This window comes from Oreochromis aureus, linkage group 17, assembly GCF_013358895.1.
Source record: "Oreochromis aureus strain Israel breed Guangdong linkage group 17, ZZ_aureus, whole genome shotgun sequence".
Classification (NCBI taxonomy): Eukaryota; Metazoa; Chordata; class Actinopteri; order Cichliformes; family Cichlidae; genus Oreochromis; species Oreochromis aureus.
This window is the reverse complement of record NC_052958.1, coordinates 4765464-4786463: the sequence shown is the minus strand read 5'-3', so window position 1 is coordinate 4786463 and position 21000 is coordinate 4765464. Positions and strand designations below refer to the sequence as shown.

Here is a 21000-nt window from a genome sequence, read left to right as displayed (position 1 = left end):
AATCAATAGGCATGCTTTAATTGAATAAAGTACCTCTTGATGAGTCACACTTTCACTGCATCTTCAAGCTGGGACTGAAGAACAGCATCTTTTTATATCGTCACATTAAAATAGCCTTGATTTCAATCAAATCGTGCTCTTGGATTCAACACGGTGAAAAGCTCCAGCGGTGCCATTAAAAATGTCCTTTTGTTCTTCTTACATTTTCAGTTAAGTGATGATTAATCAAGGCCAGAATGCAGCAGAACATTCAAAATGCACGTCTTCAGAGTCTCAGATGCAGATAACTCAGTGGAGAGTTTTCTAGACTGTTCCTGAGCTGGGGACAAAAAAATGACTACAGTATTTCTTAAAGCTTTTGGTTTAGTCTTAACAATATGTTTTTTTTGGTAATCCTGCAAGATTTAAAACTCCAAGCTTGCACTTTTGTTTTCCCTTACAGTGGCCTAAACAGTCAATTAATTTATTCTCTGTGAATATGCGATTACTAGAAGTGTGCAGTCGCTCATCAGCTCATCTCCTGAATCTGTAAGCTGCTTAATGTTTCCATGAGTCTCCTAAGAAGTTTTTAAGCTTACCTGTTCATTCTTGTGAAAATAATAGGCAATTCGCATCCTCCTCAGTGTGCGCTCAGTGTATTGACATTTTGGGATGAAATGAAGACACCTACAAATATCTGCTGGCAAAGGATCTTTGAAATTGTGCAGCTGAACAGCAATAAGATACTAGAGAACATGGATGGGGATGAATGGATGGGTGGTTGTGTTTTTTTGGGACTTGCAAGAATGCCTAGATAGAAAGCAATTACTGACATAAAGAGAGAGATAAGTCCCTAATCTCCCCGCTTTGCTTTCATCAGGAGCAGCTGGCCTTGCTTTTCCTCCTATACTAATGCAGCCTCTATAATAAATTCCCAGTTGGGACTTTCAGTTTCATTTCCCTGCACTCCACCCTGCTTACCAGCAAATTATTGCTGAAATGAATGGCAACATGGTCAAAAATGTGTAATTGCCATGAAAGTCTTCTATCAAAACATTTCGTTTGGAACGTATATGTCATAATCTCAAGCACATGGAGCGGAAAGCAAAAAGCAGTTATTTGAAAAGCAGCAGAGAAATCTGTGTTTACATCCAATTAAGTCCTATTTTCGAGTAGAGCAGAAAATATCTACAAGCAGGAAAGCGTGGACGTCAGATGACTGCTGCTCCCTTTGAAACTTTGGATTTATCAAATATTAAACATTTAAACGGTAATGCATTTGAACAAATACCAGTCCTATAAACCTAATTTTAAATAAATGGGCTATGCTTGAAGATGCTGTTGTAGCTCCAAACTGTTTGAAGCCTTGATATCATAATGATTTCCTCATGGATTTAAGCAGAGACAGAGCAGCAGTAAAGTTTCATAAAATGTTCAAATAGCCTGCATTATTAATGATCAGTGGGATACGTAGGTCTAGTAACTCCCACAGACACGTGCAAGGTGTGTGTCTGTGTGTAGCATGCTCGTACCTGTGTGTTCCTAATGAATAAGTAGTGATTATAATGGTGTGCAGTCAGTAATTTAGAAAAGCATGGCAGGAACATAAATCCAGCGCTCTTTTGTTGATCGCTAACACAGTGTACCATTTAATTACCTGGAAACAGATGGTTGGAAATGAGTCCAGAATAAGCCAGAACAGCAGGTTAAAGAGGAGATTGCTTTGGACCAATAAATACTGAAAAAAAAGCAACTGATACAAGGCTCCATTTGACTCTACGCCTTGACCGATGTGCTTATGCGTGACTATTGAGCGTGAACATTCACTGCTTTTATAGCTTTCAGATAAAGCCGTATTCATTTGGAAACAATATATCCATTCATCTTTATTCCTACCTGTGCCCACAAGGATGTCTTGTGATTGTAGTGCTCCAAACTGGTGTTGAAGTGCTTGACATTGTCAGATCTCTTTTTTCTTTTACACTTTTTTTTCTTTCTGTGGAAGTAGACTAAAAGCAAACATCCTTTAAAGAGATATTTCAGGGAAAAAAATGTATTGATTTACTGATGTATTAATAGCCAGCTCAATAATAGCTGTACGCTGATATATCGGTATGAGCGAGTAATTTTATCTGCCAATGAATGAAAATTTTAAAAAGTAAAGAAGAGACGGGAGAAACACCCCTCAGCCATGCGTTGAATGTTGATTTTACATAGTTTGTCCACCAGAGGACACTGCACCTCTCCCGTTGGCAACAAATGTGTTTAATTTCCCTTACATTCCCTCCACTTTTACCTTCTTTCAGCTCACTGTTTTGGTTTTATGACAGTCTGCTGTTTTTCATCCAGTACGCACTACTAAAACTTACTGACTTTATAAGCAGTACTGACCCACTTTTAAGCAGCATCTAGGGGACAATTAAATAGTAATAATAGTCTAATGAATAGGTAAACAATGAAGTTGTCAATCTAGGTAAAGAAAGAGCACAAATTTTAATGCTTCCTTTCTCAAAGGGTTGACACGGTGGTGCTTTAGGACTTGAGGAGAATCTACTGTCTAATTCTGTGTGACAGATTGTGCAAACAAAATGAAGAAAGGAAGTAAATGCATACCAAGACACACAGGAACAATAAAGTAGAAAGCTACTTTTTTAAAGACACTCTTCAAGTGCAAAGAGGGTTAAGTGTTTTATATTCAGAATAGGTATTTGCCATCTGCCTGTCAAATGACGTTTAGAAACTAACAGTATTACAGATTGGAAAAGAAAGCATTTCTAGTCTAAGAACATTCAAACATTTTGGTGTAGCTTTTACTTTAGCCTTGATAGCTTTAGATTACAGAAATGTCATGTAGCTGTGGGTAAATTGATCTACTGCTCGATGCTGCCTCATTCACTCAGTGACCAGACGTGCCCTTTGTTGTTGTAACATTACATGTATTGCTTGGAACAAGAACTGTTATGAACAAGCTTTCCAAAGAAATCAATGTGGTCAATGCTGCGCAATATGAAGTTGCTTGTGAAGAATGGCAATATAATGGCTGACAGACTTGGCCTGCGGTATTGCCACAATATTGCTGCTCCATCATAATTGCTGCCCCAACACCTCCATTTTCCACTTCACTTTCTCTTCGACCTGTCCTCCACTCCTCTCTTTTCCTCCCACCTCCTCTCCACCTCTTACGCTGAAAAGACAGTAATCAGACCTCATTGACTTGGAGCTGACAACACATAATCACCACATCTCTGAATGTGTTTCAAACGATCAAAATAGATGCTTTATATATCCCCCCTTCCACATCAGCTTGATGCACCAAAAATACAAAAATCAGTCAAAGACAAAAACAATATTTTGCATGTCAAATTTAAATAAACTTTTTAATTTCTTCAAAAGGTTCCAAACTCTTTGAGTGGCATTTACATTAGGAAGCTGTGACTGAGCACTCTTTTCAACAATAGTAACAATAATCGTAGTAACTCCATCTAGGTACGAGGTGACGCCAGTCTTTGTCTACTGTTGTTTATCATAATCCCAAAATCATTTTGCAGCTTTTTGACCACGGGGCCTTTTACACCTTTGACACTTTATCATCTTTTAAGTGTGTAAATTTGTGTGAGAGGGGAAGAAAGGGAGAGGTTACACACAGATAACCACTGTTATGTCTGGGGTGAGAGGAAAAAGGGAAGTGAGAAGTGTTTCTATGGCAACCAGTGAGCTTTTCTTTTTACCAGTTGCCAACACATAGATACATGCATACACAGGCACACAGACACACACACACACACACGGACTACAGGTAAACATCTACATTGTCCTTGCAGGAGACATGAATTGAGCCACTGGCCATAAATTAGAAAGACAAAGGGCCAGTCACCATAGAAGAAGGTTAATTATCGGGTCTGAGGAGTGAACCTGGTTGCTCTGGTTAAATTCCTTGGTTACAAAGTAACAGATGACTTCAAACTATTCTAAAGGGCAAAAAAGACACATTGATTGAATGCTTGCTATTCTTTTAACCTGCATTCTGGCCTTTATGTTGTTTTACAACCTTTAATGAGTAGTGTTTAGCACAAATCCCATTACACTGCATGAAAAAAACTCTTACATTGAACTTCTTCTGCCACAGAATCACATTTCAAAATAAACCATTTCAAGCCACTATTATTTTACACAATTCTGAGAAAGAATAATAGAAAGGACAATGATGGACTCTGAGTCAAGATAGCAGCAACAATATGTCCATCCATCCATCCATCCATCCATCCATCCATCCATCTTCTATTGCTTGGTTTGGGTCACGGGTGCAGCAATCTGAGCATAGAAGCCCCCTGCCACCTGATCCAACTCACTACCCAACTGGTGGTGATCAGTTAACAGCTCATCACCTGTCCTTACCCAAGTGTCCAAGACATACAGCGGCAGATCTGATGATACCATTACAAAATTGATCATTGATCTGCGACTTAGGGTGTCCTGGTGCCACATGCACTTACGAACGCCCTTATGCTTGAACATAGTGTTCATCATGGACAAGCTATGCCTAGCACGGGGTCCAATAACAGAGCACTGCCTCTCAATCAAGCCCTCCAAGTCATAGTATCCTTCCCACATGGGCGTTAAGGAGACTGGGTTCTCTGAACTCTTTTTTTAATTCTTATTTTCTTTTCGGCGCCCAGGCACAAACGACAGCCAGGACCTGATCCTTGACCTGAAGCAACCCTCTCGTCCGTTTTCATTCGGAAAACCCCAAAGTACAGACAGCAAAGTCGAGGGATGCAAGTACACCTGCTATTGCCCGCTGCCTCTCACCTGGGCCAATTTCAAAGTGGAACAGGGTCCAACCTGTCCCCAGGAAACTAGTTCCAGGGCCCAAGGTATTGGTATAGGTACGTATTGAGGTGAGCCCAACTATATCTAGTTGGTATCTCCCAACCTCACACACTAACTCAGGCTCCTACCCCACCAGAGAGGTGACATTCCATGTGCCACAAGACAATTTTGGAAGCCAGGGACTCTAGTTCCAGGACCTCCATCTCCTATGCCACCTACTGTGGGTGGTGAGACAGACCCATGTAGCTTTTTTGGGCTGAGCCCAGCCAGGCCTCGCGGGCTAAGGTTTGGCCACCGGATGCTTGCCCTTGAGCCTCCGCCCATGCCAGGCTCTCGGAAACTAAAGGGTCTACAGACTATGTGGAATATTTATCCTTGCATTTTGTAAGTGTTTAAAATCAGTGAATATAAGCTATCAATCTCTTAGCTGTAAACTAGCCTGCATTAGTCATACGTTTGTTTTTGAGCTCAAACCACCTTTTAGTTTATGGTTTGTTTATTTTAGTCTGTGAATAGAACACTTATTGTTTTTATGTTTTTCTCTGACTTTCCACCAAAATGGCCTTTTGCTCTCATTTGGCTTAAGGCTTAAAAACAAGGTACTGATTCTCTGGTATGAAACACTCTGAATTACCATATGTATTTCTGGTGTGTGCGTTGCAAACAACTTGCACTGATGTCTACTGCCACATAATTCTTTTAATCAATCATGGACTTTCTGTTTTCTATGGATCATTTGTTGGTTATTGTAGAGACCTGGCTGTTAGCTGCTGAGATGAGATGGCTGGTCTCACCAGGTAGTCATTCCATCTGTCTCCTGTAAAATACTGAAGCATGTTTTTATGGATAGACTGGCCACACATACAGTACATATAAATGTGTACTTTTGCACTTGAATTAATACAAAAATTGGACAAAATTAGAAAATAGATTTGATCTGGGTCCAAAATTAACAAGTTTCTTTGTACTGGCTCACAGACTTTTGAAAGGGAATGTGATCGGCAGGCAAGATGACTGAACTTGGACTGTCCTGGCTCTAATTTCAACCCAACCCATCAGCCAGTCACCTAAGTCTAGACTGAGTAGCCAGATGTTCTTTATATTATTTTTATATTATTTTTTATTGGTTATTTTGTAAAATAACATATTTTGTTAACTATCCATTTGTCTCAGCCAATCTCTCTGTTCTTTTCATCTGTTTTGTTGCTAAGCAACAGATGGTATACAGGTCATATGTCGACCCTGCATTTAAATTGCAAATGGTACTAGCGATGCAGCTAAGAAATGATGTGCAGATGGTGGTCATGAATTAAAATGTGCTTCAGCTTAGATTAGTGAGTAACCTTAAAACAAAATAACAGCTGCTTTCACCAATTAGTGCTACAAATCATCAGGAAAAGAAAGACTTTCTGCACATGTGCTATAAAATCACAAAAAAGAAAATCTACAATGAATTTGAAGTGGAAAAAAGAGCAATATTTGTTTTTAGTTCAGCAGAGAAGTGAAAGTAGGTTAATAAAGGTCAAATAATGTGTCGTGTTGCATCCGGCCCTTTGCCTGCTTATGATAATGTCACGCGAAAAGATTTTTCCAGCCTTGGCTGACAAAAATCATGTACATGTCCCACCAACTAGGACTAGAAGTAAAACTACGTAAGTTTGGCACATTTGATTGACAGGTTATATGAGACTCTGATTGTATTTAACAATTCCCAATAAAAGTTGAGCAGACATTAAAATCTTCCCATATGGAGTGCCAGTTTGGTTCACTGGGTGAACAAGCGGCCATATGCCACCTAGCCCGAGTGCGGCTGCCCAGGTTTGAGTCCAGCCCTCGGTTCCTTCAATGCGTGTCTTGCCTTCTCTCTCTCCCTGCTTTCCTGTCTATCTTCACTGCTTCGCTATCTATTTAAGGCAAAAAATTATAAATAATAATAATAAAACAAATAGAATAGCATAATTATGAGAAGTATGACCCAAAGAAAACTGCATTGTTTTAAAATAATGTATTGCCTGGGACCATTTCCTAGAAATTCAGCATAAGAACTGAGCCACTGGAAATATTCAGCATCAAAACCAGTAAAAAGTATTAGATGGACTGTGAGACATTCAATCTAAAGATTAAACTAAATGATCGCATCCTGAACGTGAAGCTTAAAACAGCTACTTTGAAACAAGACTAATAACTAAGTGCATGTGGTGCTTAATCACCCTGGAATAACATATTTTGACATCCTTTACTCCCTGCAGGTTTCTTAACAATAAGAAAAACTTGTTACCTCGTGACATTTAATTGGATAACTGGATTTAAAAACAAACATCATCAGATCCACAGCTACCTGCTTTCTGCTTTCCCACAAACATACCAGATGTAGTAAATATGATACAATTTAAAACTCATATATGCAAATTAATATTTAATTCATTTTTTAAAAATGTCAGAAAGTTCAATAAACACTCCATTAAAAAAACTAATTTAATTTTCTGGCCAGAAAATCAAAAGCTTTTAACATTTCAAGTTGATTCAAAAACAACAGTCTTATTTGTGGATTTTGAGCTTTCTTTTAACCTTCAAGCCAACATAGATGCTCTTATAAAGAGCTCAAAGTCACGTATACTCTCCTCGGTTAATTTGTTAATCTACATTGGCAATAGGTACAAATGGTGTAACGCATGATAGGCTCCATTATGAGCCAGAATTAGATATGCAAGTGAAAACTGGACTAAACTTATAAGTGTCATATTCCTAGTTGTATTTTACTTCTAAAGATAGTTTACAGCCGTCTATTTTGCTCACCTCAATTAATGCCATCCATGATATGAGCCCCCTATTTAATTTATAGCCATGCCAGTGTCTATTTTATTGCTTCTCTCAGTATAATTGTTAAGATTTGCTTTTGCTGGCATTCATTTTCTTTATTTTAAAAAAATCCATCTAGTGGTAAAAAGATTGACTTGTCAGAAGCCATCTACGGAGGCTTATCTTCTAGTCCAGATAAGCTCAAGCTTACTGCAAATGTTGCAGTTGTCAGTTTTATTTTGGGCTAGTTCATGCACTTTCAGGGAGAAGCTGATGCTGAGTGGGGAAATTCAGTGTGTGTGTGTTGGAGGACTACGTGCTGAGTGAGTTCTGTAGAAAGCAACTGTATTATCTGGAATTTCTTTATAACAGTTTCACTTTATGTGCAATGGGCATCCTGCCAGTTCAATCCCTCTAGACCCATCTTTATCATCCTAACAACTAAATTAAGAGGGGACTGTGTGCACAGTAGCAGCGAAAAACCCGAACCATTGTTCTCTTTTCCACCACACTGATTGGAAATGGGGAGAAGCCAAAACTGGAAACAACAACATTCCTAAAAGTCTGGGTGTTGGCTCTATGACACATATTTCACATTGAGCCCGAATGTTAACCGCTGGCTACAAGATAACAAGCAGCCGGAGTGTGGGGTGCCTACATGCTGTGCGACTGGCGATGGCTGCACAGCTGAGTTATAGCGATGGGGAGGAGAGACACTGAAATGAAAACGAAACCGCTGGACACACACTGAGTCCCACAAGAAGAGACACGGCACTGCCTGTGTGAGTGTCTGCTTTTGTACATCAGTGTGTGATTATTTGTGCGAGAGCGCGAGATTAAAGGCTCTTCCTCACTGCTGGCAATGTGGACCCAGGGGATCTATGGATGCCACTCCTTCCAGAGACATGGTGTACTCTCCTGTCAAGGTTGATTAGCTGGAGGATGAAACCAATTTCCTCTGTTCTCCTTTAGCCCCAGCTCTTTTTTTCCCTCCCTGATACTCTCGTTCTTCTGATTTTCCTCTTGCCCGTTAAACACGGGAGCTCTTTGCTTTCCTTCACTGCTCTCCGGGCTCAGTATATCAAAACACAGCTAAAAGAAAAATCACAAATACTGCAAATATTTGTGATTTTATGATCTTCAGGCTATTAGTAGTTAGATGGACGTGGAAGTGTTTTATCTGTTTTAAGACACTGTTTTCATTAAGAAAAAAGTGTTTTTTGGGCAGCACATACCTGAAATACAGACCATAACATCTTAACTGTTTTTTTAATAAAATGGTGGTTTCTAAATAATCAAACGTGTCACAATCTGCTGTAGCGTCACTGTAAGTTGTACTTTTTACAGTCTGTGTTTTTGTGATCACGTTCAGGGGCTTTTGTGTCTTCATGTGAGTTTTCATATCAGTTTAATATGCTACACACTTTCTTTTTAAATGAAGTGAATACATACATTGCTTGCAATGTCTTCACTCTTATTCTCTTTGTATTCTTTATTTCTTCCATCCAATCCCTTCCCTTTTTGTGAGCGTATTTTTCTCAGTTTTCTCAGGTCTCAGGATTTGAGAGATCATTTGAGTTAAAACTCTGAATTATTTGTCTTGAGTGTAGTATTTCCAAGTGGTTCTGGGTTTTGGTATCAATATTTATCATTATTCATTGTTTGATAGCTTTGATTTGCTTGTTTGATTACCGGTCTGTTAGTTCCTTTGTCCTAGTCTCGCCTTTGTGTCTTGTGCCCAGCATCTCCTGTAGAAGTCAGTCTTGTTTCCATTTCATCGTCATGTGTGCACTATGTTCACTTTTGTTTCCCTGTCTCTTTAATTAGACTTTCTTCAGCTGTGTGTCCAGGTGTGTCCACTCTAATATCCTCCTCAGTGTTCATACCCTGTATAAAATCAAGCAGCAAGTCATGCAGTCTGGCTTTGCAAACATACGTGACAGAATTGGTTGTTCTAAGAGGTCACTGAACAGAATTCCACCAGAATTCCTTGCAAGAAGTCAGCTTGTGAAATTTCTTCACTCCGATATTCCATGATGAACTGTAATTGGTATTAATGCAAAGTGGAAGCAGCCACAGCAACTCCATCACCAAGTGGCAGAAAATTACAGTACATTGCCTTACAAACTATGGAGTACATGGTGTGCAGAGACACTGAATGGAAGAGTTGTGGCATCTCCATTCACACCAGTGAACCTTGTTTTTTTTACAGTAATGGCGGATCAGCCTTGCAATAATTATGGAAGTGAGCAACATACACTAGCTGTGCCATAGAGATATAACAGCACAGAGATTGAGATTTACTTTTTAAAGGTAAGATGTTAAAATAAAACTCCATGCTATCAGAACACCCAGATAAAATTGACTTGTGCCATACACCGCATGCCCAATACATTCGTAGGTTATTTTCAAATACATTAGATTTGAGATTTGGGTACTGTAAATACATAAAAGACTAATAATAATAATGGATTGCATTTACCCTCAAAGTGCTTTACAATTTCACTACTCATTCACACACTGGTGGAGGCAAGCTACAGTTGTAGCCACAGCTGCCCTGGGGCAGACTGACAGAAGCGAGGCTGCCATATTGTGGTGGCTGTAGCTCAGGAGGTAGAGCAGGTCACCTACTGATCGGAAGGTTGGAGGTTCGATCCCAGGCTCCTCCAGTCTGCATGCTAAGTGTCCTTGGGCAAGATACTAACCCCAAGTTGCTCTCCGATGCATCCATCGGAGTATGAATGTGTGTGAGTGTAGTTAGAAAGCACTCAGTATAGAGGTAGTGCTTGTGAGAATGGGTGTGACTGGGTGAATGTGGCGTGTTGTATAGAGCGCTTTGAGTACTCCGGGAGAGTAGAAAAGCGCTATATAAGAATCAGTCCATTCCATTTACCATATTGCGCCATCGGCCCCTCTGGCCATCACCAGTAGGTGAAGTGTCTTGCCCAAAACAGACAGCTAGGGATTGAACCAGCAACCTTCAGGTTACAAGATGAGCTTCCCAACCACCTGAACCACATCTAGGTTTCTGTTAGCAGGACATAACTATAGTCACAGTCTGTTGTTTGCATATTCTGTTATTTTAATGCCATTTTACCCGATGTTACAGAGTTAGAGATTCAAAGTTATGGTTGTTTTTTTGTAGTGGAGTTGAACTTATGTTGATGTTTCATATGACAACCCAAATTCTGAACTCCTGCTGACGCAACTCTGACTTAATCAAGAGGTCTGATAGCGTGGAGATGATAGAGGACATGATAGCAGACACGAGGAAGAAGAGGGGACGCTGCTGGCCAGTTTTCATCCAGGAGCTTTAAGTGCAGAGGGTGAGCAGCTTTAAATACATGGGCGTCCACATCAGTGAGGACCTCACCTGGACATTTAACAGCACACAGCTGGTTAAGAGGGCTCAACTGTAACTGTATTTTCTCAGGAGCTGTGGAAGTTTGGCATTCTTCAGCTTCTACAGCTGAGAGCTTCTTGACCAGCTACATCACAGTGTGGCATGGCAACGCCAATGCTTTGGACTGCAAATGCCTGCAGAGTGTGGTGAAGACTGATAAAGAGATCATTAGGACTCTACTGCCCTCTCTGCAGAGTATCTACTATCGCAGAGTCCTGTCTGCTGCACATACAGCTGATTCTGAAGTGCACAGTAATCGTAGCTTATTGCAGCTCAGATTTTTTTAAATTTTAATTGTATTGTGTGTATGTTTCTTTAGAACTGTTTTCTATAGTTTTTAAATTATGGTTTATTTTTCTTATCAGTTTTATATTTTTTCAGAAGGAAGAATTTCATTGTTCAGGGAAACATGTTTCTTTACTGTGTATGACAATAAACCTTGCTGAGCCGGTCATGTAGGTGTAATGTGTAGGTGGCCCAGTACTTTTGTCCATAGTGTATCTTTATTTTATGAAATACTTGCTAATCATTTCCCAATCTACGCGTGGGTCTCTAAAGTGTACCAGTGTGTAACAGTGCCCTTTAACTGTCAGCCTGCCGGCTTTATCTCCTCCCTAAATCCAACCAAGGGTAGTGGCTTCGGCCGTAGTAACTCAAGTCTGTGCTTGTGATTCCATCAGATGCCCTGCAGCACATTTCAGAAAAGTTGTGTTGCAAAAAGTACATGTCCATTCTATTTTTGAATAAAATTTGCCTCATACTGCATGGAGCAGATGAGGAGGGCAGGAAGTCAGACAGAGGAACAGCACAGAGCATCTGGTGAATTTTGAAAACAAAAGACTTGAAGCTGTGCAAAAAGACGCAATAAAACTGTGCACAGAGACACAAACACCCAGTGCATTCCCAGTCTTAATCACCAGCCACACAAATTTGCCACTGTCATTCTTTGTTCCTTTACCGCACTGCCAACCTGCTTTGGTAGCAGTCTGTCTGGGGAAGCTGCCTTCAGTTGACCCTTGGCTCTCTCTCTGTGCCATCTGCATCTCAAAGACTTTTACAAAAAGCCCTTAAAACCACCTCTTCACCCCGTGCTCTGCTTCTGGCTGCTGTCTTTATGTTTTTTCAAAGCTCTGAAGCTTGGCTAAAACCATCGGCAACCATCTTTGTTTGTCCTACATCTGGTCATTAAGATCAACTGTAAAGCTTATTGCCAAGTAATAGCAGTGGTATTCTTTCTTCCCACTGGAAGCTGATTCAGTCCCTGGATTCAAAGTAGAGATTTGTCTAAATTGAGATTTTGTATGGCCAGCATTTTTTTTTGCAGTTCCCACAAATCAAATTTCACGCATACTTGATGTTCTGGGCTCGCCACATCACTAGCAGTCTCTTCTTTTGTGCATGCCACTGAAACTGACTACTCTTGCTGTGGGGAAACAAGAAGAGTTTCCCCGTTTTTTCTGTGCATTTGTGTCTCTCTCACACAGACACACACACACACACACACACATGCACCAAAAAAAATGAAAGAAAGAGTAGAGTGCAGATAAACAGTGAGATAAAAGTGAATAAACACTGTTGTATTTGTGCGTGTGCATGCATGCATTAAGAGACTGTGTACCTATAGCCCAGTTTGAGCAAGATTTAAAAAGAGATTTTGGGTAAAGATTTGCAGGCTCGGGCAGTGAGTGTCCATTACACACAGACACTGAACACAGCAAATGTATTGATTGCCAAAATATTAGCTAATGAAGCTCAGTCGGCCCCATTCTGCCAACCTAGTCCAATATTGTCGGCTCACACTGGCAGAGCCTTTTATGATGTGGTCGAGCAAAGGTCAGCTCACACAATAATTGACCGTGAAGAAGGAAGCATTTTCTCTGCCTTTTCCTTGTCTCCCTTCAGCTCCCTTTCTACCTGAGATCTCTATTTGCACTGTTGAATAATCTCAGTGTAAAGCACAGGATGTCAAAATTTAAAAGAAAGTAATCTGTGACATTTTCAGAGCACCGTTGAAACAAAAGAGACTCAACCTACGCCCAGTTCTTTTATTTAGCACAAAGCCGCTGCAAATACTGTCAAAAACGGAGCATTCATTTAATTTTGTAAAGGAAGTGATGAAAATGATCTTGAACACCAAACCCCATTACGCGAGGACAGACAAAAGATAAGAACTCCCCCCTTCAGAAACTCAAATTGTGTAAACAGAATCATCAGACGTATAATGCCACATTACACCTCGCGCTGTTTGACTGGCAGGTCACCACCAGCACCGTAGGAGTCAAGGGCACGCAACGGGGCAACTATTGTTCTTTCAGCAGAAAAGGACTTCATCACGCAGCAGGAGGAGAGCATAAACAGTCACGTCAGCCTCACTGAGATCACATTAGAATGATTGGAAAGGAAGACACTGCCTTCAAGGCTCTGGGCTGTGACTCTGTCAGATGTGAGGTGTTAATATAGCTTTGAGGTGCTCTTTGAAAGGAGCGTACATTTCATGGAAATCAGTGACTACACTGAAACTGTTCATATGTGAGTCAGGCTTTGTGGTGAAATGCACAACAGCATGTGCTTAATCATTTTATGAAGGGCAGGTTTTGTGTTGATATAAACTGCGTGTGTGCAGTTTTTAACCGCTGCAATTAACCACATGTTGCTTATGCGAGTTAAGGCAAGGTGGTTAAGCAAGCTAACGTTTAACTGCGGCTTATTTTTGGTGATCCAATCACACCTTTGGTAAAAATACACTTTTTCCATGATTTTTTTTTTCTCCTCCCCTGGTACGAACCCACACTGGATCTGGAGCATTGTTACACTCCGAACATGTTACTTTGTTGATCTGTTAATCAACAAAAGGAGGACAAAAACATTATGCTGCTCATGCAGGCTGTTTTATTTTTTTGCAGAAACACAGGGATCAGGAAAAAAGACTCATTCCCCTCACCTCCTCCGCTGTCCTTCTCCTCTTCCTCGATGCTGTTTTTGATGCTGTCGTACTCCTCGTCTATGTTCTGGTTGCCTCGGATCTGACTGAGCACGCGGCGGGCCTTCTGGGTCAGCCCACGCTGAATTAACCAGCGAGGGCTCTCTGGCAGGAAGAGGAATCCCATGAACTGGAGCACAGCGGGGAGCACAGACAGACCCAACATGTACCTGCGAGAGGAGAGAAGGATCACATGGAGTGAGACTAATTATAATCACAGAAATAATGTTTTTATTTTCGTTTGTTTGTTGGCTTTTGGGTAATGAAGGGTTTAAAAAGGTTGAAAAGGTTTGTTGTGCAAAATTCAACTGCAAGAACAATCAGGTTTCAGCAACACTCCCCTGCATTCACTTTATGCTGACAAGTTCAGCAAGCAACACGTGGTTTACTTCATTAAAATTAAACAGTGGGGGAAAATGTCAAGGCCTTTTTTCAGATTCCTCTGCTTAAAATAACCTTAACATGTAGATTAAGCATTTAGATTCATCGCTGCACATTAGAGATAAAGTTCCACTTGCTAGAAGCCTTGCTTGAGAAAGAAAATCAAAACAATAAAGCGTCACTATCTAATATCACTGCATAATTAGTTTACCCAAACAAAGCCACACTATGCTGCACTGAAGTGTAAAAAACTGCAGGATTACTCTGCAAGCATAACATGTTATGTGCCAGTAAGGCAAAGAATAGGAGGATATAAGAAAAGTACACAGGGAAAGAGGCTGTAATAATGATAAATTGCTAGAGACTGCAGTAAACAGCCAGAAGTACAAGGCTTTTCTTCTTCTGTGAAGGCAACGACGTCAATCTGAGAACATCTGTAATCTTAACTCAATAGGTTTTCCATTATCATTATGAATCAAACCAATCTAAGGCTCGCCGAACAATCTCTTTCGTGTCTATCAGAACTGCAGCCGAGGCAAATCCTTTCAAAACGGCCAATTCTTATTGACAGTATCTCGCAGCTCGCCGTTCAAAGACTCCGAAGACCGCCAAAGCTGCATTCAGCGTGACACAAGGAAAGGACGCGAACAGAAGAAAGAGAAAACAAGAGTATCACTCCGATATGCAGCACAGCTGCTCCCAGTAAATGCTACAGACTGACCCGTGCTTGTGTTGACATTTTGAATGAGGGTTTGAGCCGGAATGACAAGATTTTCTGGCATTTCATACGCTAAGAAGCCAAAAAAGAGATGATGCTATCACATCTGATTATATGACTATCATTAAAGAAGGCGGTGCTGTTTACATCCTGTGAGAAGTGTAAAAGCACTGCTGCTGTATTCTTTTTTCTGTTGAGATACAAATTGCAGTGTGGAAGGTGCTATCACACATTTTGCGTGCACTGAAAGATGGAGCTTGGATGTAGCTTTGGGGACTGAAGAGTGAATTCCTTAACCCTGTATTTTTTTAAATGCCCACTAGAATGGTTGGAAAAGTAGGGGGAAAATGGGAAAACTGACCTTAGACTGAGTTTCAGGAAGGAGCGTTACTATTGGCTGACAACTTGTGAATGTCGAGTGTTTCAAATGATGGTTCGATAACCAATGGGGGTGAAAGGTGTATGTGAAAAGTTTATGAGTGTGTGTCTGACCTCCAACCGTCATGGCGCAGATAGCTGAAGGCTCCGTCGATGAGGCTGGCTGTGAACTGCCCCCCCGTGATGAAGAGGGTGTTAACGGTGACTAGCTGACCCCTTAGGTGGGGTGGAGAGGCCTCAGCGATGTACACGGGCACCGTCATAGAGGCAATACCTATACAGTAGAGGACAGAGAGGGAAAGGAGACGATTAGGGGTAGGAACTATTGGCTGAAGTAGAATTTCCAAATGTTGACTTACAAGTTTATATAGCAAAATGTATAACACATTTTATCCATCCATTTTCTTCTGCATTCCAATTCATGGTCGAGGGGGGACTGAAGCATATTCCACATTTTAAAGGTGAGGGGCATGTTACATCCTGCACAAGCCATTAGTTTGCCTCCATGCTAAAAGTCAGAGACAGCCCATTTACACTCAGATTTATAACTATGGGCAATTTAGAATCACCAATTAACCTAACCCTGTGTTTTTGGACTCTGGGATGAAGCCCTAGTGGCCAGTGAGCATTCATGCAGACCCAGGGAGAACATGCAAACTTAAAGATCCTAAGCAGGATTCAAACCCAAGGAATTTTCTGTGAGTTGGTCATGCTCAGTCATCGGGGTAAGGAAATCCCAGGAAGTTGATTATGTTCATTTAGACTTTGTTCAATCCAACTGATGACACAAAAGTGGCACTCAAGTATCAGGAAAAACAATATTTATGCTGCTTTAACCATATTTAAAGTTAGCAAACATACCATTTCACAATCACTTTATTTCTGTGATACATTTCAGCCATTTCATTCCCACAGACATGCACACTCGAACATGGTAATTGCAGAAATAAAGCGCACATTACAGATTTTAATTTAATTTTGTGGAATCTGCAGTGGCCCTAGACTAATCATCGTGACACTAATCTGACATGTTATCGCTTTGGCTTGTTAGGACAATTTGAAAATAATTTAAACTGCAAAATAGCATTTTTTTATTACAGTAAGTGACTTTTACAAAAACAAATGTACACACTTATTGAAGTTATTTGGGCCATGTTTGCAACGCCTACAAAAAGTTATGCTTGGTCTTCTTCAGTAAGTTTGACCTTATTTGCTGATCAACGGCAGCAACAGTGATGTCACGAAGATGTTGACGTAAATCCAAGAGAAAGAAACAAGCATCCTGCAGTGTCTTCCAGTAATGGGCTCTGTGCTACTCACACACGGTACACAGGCTGTCCACACACAAACACATACAGGGCAATGCACACTTCTGCACTCTCAAAAACACAGACCAAAACGTGTGTGACTGGATGTCTGACGAGGTGCCATGAGGCTGAGGCTTTCTGCAGCTGGCTCCCCATAATCTCTATTAATAGTCTGCCATCTACACACCCCACCCCACTCCACCCCTCGCCTCCCTACAGCCACCGCCCTGGCCTGAACGGCCGCCATGACTACGTGGCTACCCGTCGCTATGGAAACCACTTGCTGGGAAACGAGCCACGCTGTCTCCAAGTGGGCACCACACTGTGGCAGCTCTGGGAAGACAAATCAATAAGCAAGACAGGAGGAAATTTACTATGTTTTTTTTTCTCCCCCCTTTTTTAAATTAATTTGTTCACTGCTTTTGCTCAAACATACCCAGAGAGTACAGGTGTGGGAATTAAAATCAGCATCTTGAGGCGTTTCATAAAAGATCACAAAACCCCAAATTACAAACTAATAAAAGGTGAACTGTAAGAGAAACTGTGGTTTAATGTCTGATTGGAAATCCGTGTGCGTGATTGGAGGATGGGCACGCCAAAACACACCTGGAAACACTCCGCTCTGCTCTCACACAACCTCGAACTGCAAACACACCCTAAGGATTTAGAGTCAAGTCTTTATCTTTGTTATGGCTAAAAAAAGGATTATCATCTGATGGCAGAAATCCGAGATCCAGAACACCCCCCGAAATCTAATCAAGTGCTCTTTGGCAATGAAGCCTGTCTGCTCAGCCCAATTTAATAGAAATGCATTTATAAGCCTTGGAGAGGTCCTGCCGAAAGATGAACGCAAGACAACCCAATCGTGTCCCCGGGTTACACTAAAGCTAGGATCCTGAAACTTTGCCTTGTGGAACTTAAACATAACCGTAAATATCTGGGGGGAAAAAGCATAGATCTGTGTACTGCCGTTCCCTATAGCTTTAGCATTCAGCTGTTACGGTCCCTGTCTGATCTTCGGGAGCATTAGCATCACGCTCTGCTGCACCTTTAGCCAAAGCCTTTGTGTTATCCTCTCTTCTGGACATTAAATTAGAAAAACAAAGAAAAAATGTGACAAAAAAACCTCTATCATTCTAACAGAGCTGTTCAGCAGGGAGAGTTCATCTAGGCTTTAGCAGGGCTTGGAAGTAAAAGTCTTTATTTATTGTTGGCTCACTAGCTGAAACCTTTCCACACTACAATAGACATGTAAATCCCATCAGTGCTAAAGACATAGAACTGAGCCTGTCTAATGACTATTACTCTCTCCATGTATTTGAACTGTGCTGCTAGGAGGCTTTTAATAAAACTGATGGAACATCCAGCAACTTAAAACAGTGGCATTGAGCCATCTCACATACAGCAACTACTGCAGAGGCTCCTGGGAATTGTAGTTTTAAAGTCATCTGAACCCAAAAAGAAACAAAGTCACAAATGACCAAAGCGGTTTGTCTGCTTTAGTTCCTCTTCTTGTGTGTGTGCTAGCCTCGTGCACACCTCCCATCATTCTACCTGTTTTAGCCTTATGCATCACTACCATATCTCTGTCCAAGTCCCGCCTGCTGCTATAGCCCGCCATATGCCTGCCGGCAAGATACGACAGCTGATGTTGTTACATTTAGTGAGCAATGAATCATTTCCATTTCACATGCTGCTGCAGGTGGTGACAGGGAAAATATGTTAGAGCCCATTTGAGCATACAGGCCAGGAAAAAGGTTAAATAGTGTACTGATTCGCTTCAGTTTATCAATCATCTGTGATTAAATATTTTTGACTTTCAGTCTCTGGAGTCCAACATCGCAGTGACTTTTTCTGCTTATTGGTGTACAGCATGCCTTTCTTTCATTAATGCACAGAAAGATGATTTGGAAATTGTTTAATATACTAGTGTAAATATAAAAACAGTCATATCTTCTTCTTTTTTAATTACGCTGAATTTCACACCAATAGTTTAGGGCCTCCTTTGCCATATTTTTCCTTACATGACGAGCCAAATATTTACACTGGATGCATTTATTTTATTTACATGAAAGAGTCTCAACTTGGGTTTGTAATTAACTGAACTTAAATCTGTTTTCAGGGGTGATCCGGAGACCAAGGAGTTGTAAATGTTCTCTGTGTCCTACGCTCTAATAGTTTAGCTCATGATAAACGGATTTTATTTTTTAACACATTTTTTAATCTCATCTATCACTCAGAGCACTTTTTACACTGCAAGCTGCATCCACAGAGACTTTTGAATGCGTTGATCCATTAGAGGGTAACTGGGTTTGAGTACCTTGACCAAGGACACTTCAGCATAGGGTTGCTGGAGCTGGGGAACAAACCAATGACCTTCTGAACAGCAGATAATCTATTACAAAATCTCAGTCAACACAAACAATAAGGTTTTTGGAGCTGTACTTGAGAACTGGATAACCAGTGTGGAGTGTAATTGACTAAAACAAATAACATTACTTGTACTATTAAGTAATAAAGACTTCTAAGGTTGGGTGGCACGGCGGTTAGCACTGTTGCCTCCCAGCAAGAAGGTCCTGAGTTCAGTTCTACCATCAGGGCGGGGTCTTTCTGTGTGGAGTTTGCATGTTCTCCATGTGTTTGCGTGGGTTCTGCCCAGGTACTCTGGCTTACCCCCACAGTCCAAAGACATGCAGTTAGTAGGGATAGGTTAATTGGAAACTCTAAATTGCCCATAGGTGTGAATGCTTGTCTGTGTATATGTGTTAGCCCTGCGACAGACTGGCGACCTGTCCAGGGTGTACACTGCCTCTTGCCAAAGATGACTGGGATAGGCTCCAGCACCCCCCGCGACCCTGATAAGGATAAGCAGAAGCAAATGGATGGAACTTCTATGGTTGACTTCCACATTGTCAAATGTGTATGATAGTTATTGCATCCACTTGTAAATGATTTCCCTCTAATGTTAGGTTATCTGTTGCACACCGTGCTTGCAGGCATTTCTCTGAATTTCCTGAAACTTTAAATTATTTTATATACCTCTGCATTTTGACATTGATAAACATTCTCAAACTGTTGAACTGTTTGTCCCATCAGTCTTTCACAGAGTTTCTCACCCTACAGACACTTCTAGGACGACGTTCCGGGACGCTCCACATCATGTTACTGACCTGCTCTCAGTTAACTTGTTGTGAGATGTTCAACCAGATGCTTTGTTGATGGCACTTTTTTCAGTCTGTGCTCCTGCCTGAGTTGAACTGATATCAATTTAAAATTAAAAGAATAAACAATATTTTTATTATTCTTAATAACATATAGGTCAAAATATAGAATAGACAAAATTACTGAGCCACACCTGTTAATCTATGAATTCAGGTGTAAAACATCAAGCACCCAGTCATTCAATCTGCCTTTACAAACATCTGTGAAAGAATTTATTATTGTTTTTATTATTATTATTATTGTTATGATTAGGATGGCATTGTTGCAACAATGATTCCTCTGGCATTAACATCAGCACGAGAACTGTGCACTGGGAGCTTCATGGCATGGATTTCCATGTCTGAGCAGCTTCCATAGGTTTAATGTGTAGGTGATCCAGTAGTTTTATCCATATTATGTACAGAGTCTTGCTTCCAAGATGTCTGAAGAGTCCATTTTCTACACCAGCCCATTCCAGGTATATGAATATACAATATTTGTCTTTAAAAACTAACACAGGTTGTTGTGTGTCAGCCTCTCCCCGCATCAGTATCACTGTTTTAGAGCACACATACTTAAAAAAAAGAAGTGACAGGATATGAGTAATGTCAAGTATTCATATTCCTTTTATATTCTCAATAGTAATAAAACTAAAAAAAACAAACAAATTAACTTGTGTTATGAGTACATTTCTTATTTGAGTGTGAGTCCCTTTACCAACACACTCGCACTGTTTCTCATTAATGAGCTCTCTATTCAGCACTGAGGACAGCTCGCAACACTCACACACGCAAACACACAAACACAGTCTGAAGTTGCTGTCTGGTCAGGCTCAGCCTCAACGCAGCACACTTAACAAAGGATCTGTCTGGTCTTCTAAAGGCGCGCTTTAGGCACACAGTATAAAGGCTAGGACTGAGACTTGATCAGAAGAACGAGGGAGATACTTCTTCAGAATCTCCACGACTATAATCTTGACAGAGATTTTCTGGATGTGTTGTTGTTATGATTGTTGTTCTCATGA

At 40.8% G+C, this 21000-nt stretch overlaps 1 protein-coding gene across 1 annotated transcript in view; it reads right to left on the bottom strand.

The window, feature by feature from the left end:
* The window catches only part of LOC116334952 (proton myo-inositol cotransporter), an 83995-nt gene that overhangs the window by 53176 nt on the left and 9819 nt on the right, over positions 1 to 21000 (bottom strand). Inside the window, exons 2-3 of the mRNA XM_031758513.2 lie at positions 15583 to 15742; positions 13953 to 14161 (exon numbers count right to left, since the gene is read on the bottom strand). Of these exons, the coding sequence (XP_031614373.1) occupies positions 13953 to 14161; positions 15583 to 15742 (369 nt within the window). The remainder of the gene's footprint in view (positions 1 to 13952; positions 14162 to 15582; positions 15743 to 21000) is intronic.